The 8,563-nt window shown below is 36.2% G+C and overlaps 1 protein-coding gene across 1 annotated transcript; it reads right to left on the reverse strand.

Moving 5' to 3' along the window:
- Positions 1–449: 449 nt before the first annotated feature.
- LOC112805764 (ricin B-like lectin EULS3) lies at positions 450–8,151 on the reverse strand. Its single transcript, XM_025848100.3, has 4 exons — positions 7,463–8,151; positions 7,236–7,358; positions 1,282–1,510; positions 450–722 (listed from the first exon to the last, which is right to left on the reverse strand). Coding segments are annotated over exons 1-4 (1,011 nt in total). The 5' UTR covers positions 8,120–8,151; the 3' UTR covers positions 450–720.
- Between the last annotated feature and the right edge of the window lie 412 nt (positions 8,152–8,563).

Raw genomic sequence — 8,563 nt, forward strand, 5'->3', positions numbered from 1 at the left:
CTCTGGCCCATTACTCTCTTCTTTTTCATCTTCAATTGGTTCCTCTTCAGCTGGGCCTTGTTGGTTTGGATTTGGGTTTGCATCAATGTGTGCTGTATGGAAGAAAGTTGAAGCAATTGAACAACGGTTTGTTTGCTTGTATTTTTATGTGACAAGGGTGGTGTGAATGGGTTCAAAGGTTTGAAGGATCATTTTGGGAGTTGGAAGCTCGGAGGAAGTGGGTTGTTGGTTTCGTGCACTAGTTTGAAATATCTGGTTGAGCAGTAGGTGTCATAGATGTTATCCAGAGAGAGCATTTTCCGAAATTCATTGGGAGGGTTAACAATGATTTTGTTTATTCTATCATGGTAATGTCAGAAAGACACGATAATGGAGCAAGGGTGTAGTTTAAAATATTGATCTTTCCTTGGTCTTCATATGTTGTATTTGAACATCAATGCAACCTAATATGAACTATGAAGTTAATTTATGATATAGGAACATTAGAAGTTTGAACTACATACTAATCCATAATAATAGTTTAATGGTGATACATATAAGATAAAGGGTCCATACTGCATCACACTAGATCATATATTATATGAATACAGAGATACATACACCAACTACATGTATCATCATACTATATGGTAATTGTCACCTAAATTGACATAAATGTATGGATAGAGAAATAGTACATTAATAACGCATCTCCAAAGCCAAGAAAGTTCATCAATTAACTCCTGCATTTAGCATCAACAAAAGGAGGATGAGTTACACTTCCATTTTGAATAGGGCTTTTGTTTTTAACAGGTGAATTAGAAATCAAGCAAGTAACCAAAAAGATGTTCAACATTTTTGAAGCTGGATTATCAATAAGGGTAGACAGTAAAAACTTAGGGAAATGATTTATTCTCCTAACATAAATTCTAAATAAAGAAGAATTAATTCCTTATTAAATATTTCAATACATTGATTGTGTTTACTTTTTACTTCATTTAATCTTTAAGAGGATGTTTAGGAAAACATTTTAGGGTGCTTTATTATCACTAAAAAAATTATAATCCTTCTAAAGCTAACATAAACAACTCAACTAACAACAGAACGGAATCCTTATAAGTTATAACTGAGATAATTAGAAGGATGCAAAGACCTTAAAATTTAACCCAAACACAAACAGACATCCAAAATTCACACAGTATTTACCATTTATGATAAGGTCTTAAAGTTATGAGTCATCTCAGCAAGGAACAAGTATAATGCAACATAGCTTGGGATTTATTGGTTGCATGGAATACTTACAGTTGGGTATGATCTTCCAATGCTGGTTATCACCATTGTTCCACTCCCAGAGGACTATAGTAGTGCCATCATGAACACCACCAGAACGCTTATCACCCTGATATGCGTCTACGTTAAGACGAATATTGTTAACCATCCTGATAGCCCTATGGCCATCACCCAGGTCCTTGCTCTCAGTCCACAGAACAGACTCATCAAGGACGTCTGGATTGTAATGTATCAGTTGAACCTACATAAAACTTATAAGTATTGAGTATATAGGAAATTATGGGGAAAAGCCTCCAATCTGACATGTAACTGATAAGATATTATAGAGCTTGATCATCAAATTTTCCAAAATTAAAAGAAAAATATACTAAGTGTAAAAAATTGGAAATCACTAATCAAATTGTCAAATTTTAGAAGGAAAGAAAGAAATACTATGCACCCCTTTTTCTGGTGCTAAAAAGTTTAAGGGCAAGGGAATTTTTGCATTTCTAGGTCATGACAAGTTAAAATCCAAAATAAATGCTTATAGTGGTGCTTGTGCTACACTTCTATTTGATTCAACCTTGAAAATTGAAATGACTTTTTCTTTATTTTGGTTGAAAGGAAATAACTCCGCCTATGTTATACTTGCGGTACATAGCCGGTCCCAAGTCCGGATAAAGGAGGAGGATTGTGTTAGGTCTTCGACAACCAACAAAAAAATATAGTCGAACCCCATAACATGAATCAAAGACATTATTGCGCTAAAAGTAGGTCGTTGCCCGGAAGCAACGCGCTGTATGGCTCGAGTACGGTGTCAAATGAACAAGAGCCGCTGCATCGATGCCCGGATGTAGTGTTAAATAAGCAAGGGGTTCTCGCGTTTTCGTGAACGGATAAGGGCAAATAAGCTAGTTCACAAAGTAAAAAGTAAAGGTCGGAGCGACAGAAGGTTGAGATTTGGGACATGGAATATAGGCACTCTAACAGGAAAATCCATGGAAGTGGTGGACACCATGACAAGGAGAAAGATTAACATTATGTGCGTACAAGAAACAAAGTGGGTTGGTGCGAAGGCTAGGGAGTTGGATACTTTTGGTTTCAAACTTTGGTATATAGGAAAGGTGAAGAATAGGAATGGGGTCGGAATAATTGTGGATAAGCAGTGAAAGAAAGACGTAGTGGATGTCAAGAGGGTGGAAGATCGGATCATCTCTATCAAATTTGTGGTGAAGGGAAGTGTTTTCCATGTGATTAGCGCCTATGCACCGCAAGTGGGTTCGGACGAACAACACAAGATAAGGTTTTGGGAAGATCTAGAGAGTTTGGTTCAAGACATACATTTGGGAGATAAGATTTTCTTAGAAGGAGATTTAAATGGCCATGTTGGGAGAGAAGTGACTGGATATGAAAATATTTACGGGTGATAATGCCAAAGGTAAAATTATTTTAGACTTTTCCTCAACCTTTGATCTTTTCATCGCAAATACATGTTTTAAAAAGAGAGACAAACATCTTATAACCTATAAGAGTGGCATGACAAGCTCTCAAATTGACTTCTTCTTGTTGATGAGAGTCGAGCGAAAATTTTGCTTTAATTGTAAAATTATCCCGGGAGAGAGTTTGATAACACAACATAGGGTGCTCGTCATGGATTTTCACGTTGAATAAAAGTTGAGAAAAAAACATCATACAAAGAACCCAAGGACGACGTGGTGGCGGATAAAAGGTGAGGAACAAAGAAGCTTCCTAAGACGGGTAGGAGAAGAGGCAAAGTGCGATGGGAATGGAAGCGCGAAAGAGATGTGGAGGGAGATGACAGAAGTTATTAGAAGAACAATAAAAAAAAGCTTTGGTGAATCTAAAGGAATAGGACCAAGAGACAAGGAGTCCTGGTGGTGGAATACGAGTGTACAAGATAAGATAAAGATAAAAAGGAAGTGCTTTAAAAAGTGATTTTTATGCCGCAACGCAGATAATTGGGAAAAATATAAAGCGGCTAAGAAAGACAAAAGTGGCTGTAAGTGAATGAAGAACAAGAGCATATGAGGGGCTCTACCAGTATTTGGACACGAAAGAAGGAGAAAAAGGTATTTATAGAATTACAAAAAGCCGTGAAAGAAGAACGAGAGATTTGGATCAGGTTAAGTGCATAAAGGATAATGATGGAGAGGTGTTGACTCAAGAGGAGAAGATTAATGAAAGGTAGAAGAGCTACTTCTACGAGTTATTTAATGATGGACAGAAGACTCTTCCGAGCCTTGGTCGGTTATGCACAAGGGAAGAAGATCAAAACTTTGACTACTATCGAAGGATCCGAGACTTCGAGGTAAAAGAGGCTCTAAAGCAGATGAAAAATGGTAGGGCAGTAGGACCTGATAATATCCCGATTGAGGTTTGAAAGGGTCTTGGAGAAAAGGCATCAACTGGTTAACCAAGCTTTTTAATGAGATTTTAAAGTCAAAGAAGATGCATGATAAGTGGAGAAAGAGCACATTGGTACCTATCTACAAGAATACGGGGGATATACAAAGTTGCGAAAACTATAGAGGGATCAAGCTTATGAGTCATACCATGAAGTTATGGAAAATGGTGATAGAACGGAGGTCGAGAAAAGAGACACAAGTAACAGAGAACCAATTTAGATTTATGCCAGGTAAATCTACCACTGAAACGATATACCTATTAAGAAAGATGATGGAGAGGTATCATAGTAATAAAAGGGATCTACATATGGTGTTTATTGATTTGAAAAAAGCGTATGATAGAGTACCAAGGGAGGTCTTATGGAAGGTTTTAGAAATGAGGAGAGTAAGGATCGCATATATTCGTGCAATTAAAGACATGTATGATGGGATCACAACTAGTGTGAAGACTCAATGTGGTATGACAAAGGAATTTCTCATTGGTATAGGATTACACCAGGGATCATCTTTAAGTCCATACCTTTTCACATTAGTTTTGGAAGTACTCACAGAGCACATCCAAGAGCCTGTGTCATGGTGCATGCTTTTTGCCGATGATATCGTCCTTATGGGAGAGTCAAGAAAAGACCTAAATGAGAAGTTGGAGTTATGGAGAGAAACTCTAGATGTGTATGGTCTGCGCATAAGCCGTAGCAAGACGAAATATATGGAATGTAAGTTCAGTCTGAGAAGGAAAATCCCTAATATAGAGGTAAAGATTGGAGAAAACATCCTACGAAAAGTTAAAAGTTTTAAGTATCTTGGGTGCATCATACAGGATAATGGAGAGATTGAACAGGATGTAAATCATAGGATCCAAGAAAGTTGGTCAAAATGACGGAGTGCATTTGGTTTTATATGCGACAAAAAAGTGCCTTTAAAATTTAAAGGTAAATTTTATCGCACTGCTATAAGACTGACTATGCTTTATGGTACGGAGTGTTGGGCAGCTAAAGGAGAGCACGAACATAAGTTGAGTGTGGCAGAGATGAAGATGTTGAGTGGTCATACGCGATTGGATAAAATAAGGAACGAAGATATAAGGGAGAGAGTTGGAGTAGCACCCATTGTGGAAAAGATGGTTGAATCGCGTCTCAGGTGGTTTGGACATGTGAGAAGAAGACCGATAGAACATCCAGTAAAGAGGGTGGATGAGATGGAAAATTGACAAGGGACAAAAGGTAGAGGAAGACTTAAAAAGACCATCCATGAGGTGGTCAAACGAGATCTACATGTAAACGGTCTCTCTGTAGACATGATACATGACAAAGCACAATAACGTCGTTTGATTCATGTAGCTAACCCCATTTAGTAGGACAATGCTTTGCTGTTGTTGTTGTTTGTTGTTGTTGGTTAAAAGGAAATACACAATCGCGCAAAGGATATTAAGACTTGGTTTGGTAAAATTTTTCGAAGAAGTGCTTGTGCTTTTCAAAAGCACTGGCACCTCGTTTTGTATTTGGTAAATAAAAAAACTCGTGCTTGTACGCTTTTAAAAGTTAAGGGTGCTTTTGATAGCACTTATGGAGGATCTTTTCAAAATTGGCTTGTACTTATCAAAATTAAAAAGTCTAATACAACCTCATATTTATTAATATCTAAATTTAATTCTTACACTAATGTCTATTATAATATTTTTAAATGTTAAAAGATATTTTACTAAACACACTTGTTGTTGCTTGTGCTTATTAAATGTCATTTTTAATTTAATTTACCAAACATAGATACTATAATTTTTAAAAAATTAGCTTTTATAAACTACTTTTAAAAAGTAAAAGTTTTACCAAACTAAATTTTAGTCTTAACAAGCAATAACTATCCCATACAACAGGTTTGATAGTTTGTACTTTAGAACAACACAGGCCACAAAACCACTTCAAAAGTATAAATTGTCAAGAAACTTAGGGTACATTTGTTTCAACTTTTTCTAATAAAAAAAAGTTTTTTTTATTTTTTTTATTGTTTTAGCTAAAAAGCACTTTGCACATATTTGTCTAACTGTTATAAAATAATCAAATAATCATGCTACATGTACCATAAAAATCAATCATCAAATCAATCATCTGTATAGAATACATATTAAAATACAAATAAACACTGAAAATGAGTTAAACAACAAATGTATTTATACGAATATATAGTGGCTGATTTGGTCATTTCAAAAAATTTTGATTCAGTTTTTTTGAAAATGTTAAACAAAGTAGCTTCCATATACAAAATTGAAGCTGTAAAATCAGAAAAAAAAAAACGATGCCCTTATTATTAAGATACTTAGAAGCCACAACAGTACACATTTGTCCCTTCAAGGTAATCTTTGTATTCTTTAACCCCTTTTTGATTATTTGTTATGCATAAATAAATGTGGTAAGAGGATGTTTTCCTAATGACTTATTGCAGTTGCTTAATGTATGATTAATATATTTCCTGACATGATTAGCCTTGTGTCTGAAAATGTTGACTGCAAATGCAAAACATTCCCCTGTTTCTGCAGAGTAAGTTGCATTTTACAAGTTACTGAAGTTGTTTAATGTGCACCTTGTGGACTAATAAATTTTGTGCTCGGGTTTAGGAATTAGGATCAATGACAATGTGCCAACAACCCTAAGGATTATACTAATTTGAAGAGTTATAGTTCCTCTACTCTCTAAAGACTCACCAAATAATCGAAGACACTTTCTTTCTACCTTATTCTCCCTACTAATTGGTAGAGGTGTTTGCGGTACGGTATGAATTAGATTGGATTAGATCAGATTTGAGAAGTAGGTCCGAAACTCGATTCAATCCATGTGGTGTGTCAAAAAATGGATTGGATGAACAATTTTGTTTGGATTGCTGTGGATTTGGATAATGGACACCCCTACTAATTGGTACTAATTAAGTAACTCTCACTCTTAACTAACTCATACTCTCAGTAACTCTAACTAGCTAATATAATAATGCGATCCTAACTCCACCATATCATGGTCGTTTAGATTTAGAGTGAAGAAAGAGCAGTAAATACAAAGAGGCATGTTCATATCTTTGTATCCTACTTAGCAGTGCATTCTTTTCTGGGAGCACCCCTAAAGTTCACACTCATTTTTCCATTCAATTCGATTTCTGAGTTTCAGTTAAGGTGAGGTGCAAAGGACACCGAAGGTGAACAATTTTATAATGTTACTACCACCCACAATCTTTCTATTGCGATGCATAGCTATAAGCTTATTCCTTAAAGGCATAAATTCTTAAGGGACCTAATGCAAAATGTTATTAGCCAATTATTAGATCCATTAACTTGAGATTTGTGTTGTTTATCATCAGTAGCAGAAGCCAACCCTCTTTTTTCTTAACTTGAGAAGTTGATTAACTTTATAGCAAATATGGATAATATGTTGATTAACATGGAGAATAACATAGAGCCCAATTTTTTATTCCTGTTAGTAGGAACAAAGATTTCAATTTCTTACCCTAGATGAAAGATTCTACTTGTATTCCAAGATGAAGATCGAAATTAAATTTGAATACGAGAAAGTGAGATCTTACTGGATGAGTGGCACCAACGGAATGCTTAATGGCCTCACCGGTGACCTTGTTGACAAGAGAAAACGCAGGGTAACCCTCTTCATCCTTCACCCTTGTGCTGTATTTCAAATCCTTGTACCAACGCTGCAAAAGAACAAAAATATTTAGTCAAAGATCATTTGTTGAAGTTGCAGATCAGCAGCTGAATTTGAGGTGCAAATCGGTAACTAACAAATAACTAACGTTACCTGATACTCGTCAGAGGGATCAGAGTACGCAAGGATGACCTTGCCGCCGCGAATGGTGACGCAGTAATTGGGATCGGCCTTTGTGACCACCTTCACTATGTTCTTGTTGGAAACTGTGGCGGAGCCACCAGCAGCACCGCCACCACTCTGGTGGCTCACATGGTGAACAGTACCAGAAACTGGAGAAGCGAAATCGGCACGGTTGGGAGGAAGGTGAGACTCGTGTGACACGTGGCGAACGTTGGGTGAAGGAGACTGGTTAGTGTGAGAGACATGGTGAACAGAGCCAAGAGATGGAGCTGGTGCTGGTGCCGGTGCTGGTGATGGGTGACCGTAAGGGTTAGGTGGTGGTGGTGCTTGGTGAGAGGCGTGGTACACTTGAGGAACTGGTTCATGGAGTGATGGTGGTGGTTGTGGTGCACCGTAGAAGGGTGGATGTGGCTGTGGTTGTGGTGGTGACGGTGGTTGGTGAGGGTTGTGAAGGGAGTTTGGTCCCGGTGGAGGGTAAGGGGGGTTGTTATCGTTGTCGTTGCTGTGGTGGGTGTGGCGGAACATGGTGATAGGTGGTGGTGAACAATCACGATGGTGGGTTTCAGATTTTGGAAAAAAATAAAAAGGAACTTTATATAGACCGAAGGAAAATGCGGTGACATACATGGACCTATATTATTGGACAGCTATTCTTACATAATGTCAGTTAAAATTAGCCAATAACTAGTTAACAAATTCAAAATCTAGAATATAGTATATTTAATTTAATTCATATTTCATTGTATTTTAAAATTTTATGTGAATTTAAGCCTAATTTATTTTTTTTAGTAAATTTTTTTATTTTTACTCACGAGTGTTTTAAATAAGACAAATTTTCTAAATAAAAATTAAATTAATATTATATTAAAAAAAATAATTTCGCATAAAATTATTCAAACACTAAAAAGTTATCCAAAATTTTTAAAATAATTTGTTTTGTAACTTTACTAAAGGTAGATATTTTTTTTATTATGAATAAAATGACAATTGCATCTTTTAATGAATCAAAGAACATAAACAAAGCAAAGAAATTATTATTCCAAATAAAAATTCTAAAAAAGCTTAAGAGAG

Source organism: Arachis hypogaea, chromosome 6, assembly GCF_003086295.3.
Source record: "Arachis hypogaea cultivar Tifrunner chromosome 6, arahy.Tifrunner.gnm2.J5K5, whole genome shotgun sequence".
NCBI classification, from domain to species: domain Eukaryota; kingdom Viridiplantae; phylum Streptophyta; class Magnoliopsida; order Fabales; family Fabaceae; genus Arachis; species Arachis hypogaea.

Bases quoted from the DNA above. Each gene is read 5' to 3' on its own strand.
- LOC112805764 (XM_025848100.3), bottom strand. From the start codon at position 8,119: ATGTATGTCACCGCATTTTCCTTCGGTCTATATAAAGTTCCTTTTTAT. The intron at 7,359-7,462 runs GTAACGTTAGTT...GTTCTTTTGCAG, and splicing joins ATCCCTCTGACGAGTATCAG to CGTTGGTACAAGGATTTGAA. The intron at 1,511-7,235 runs GTAAGATCTCAC...AGTTTTATGTAG, and splicing joins CCGTTGGTGCCACTCATCCA to GTTCAACTGATACATTACAA.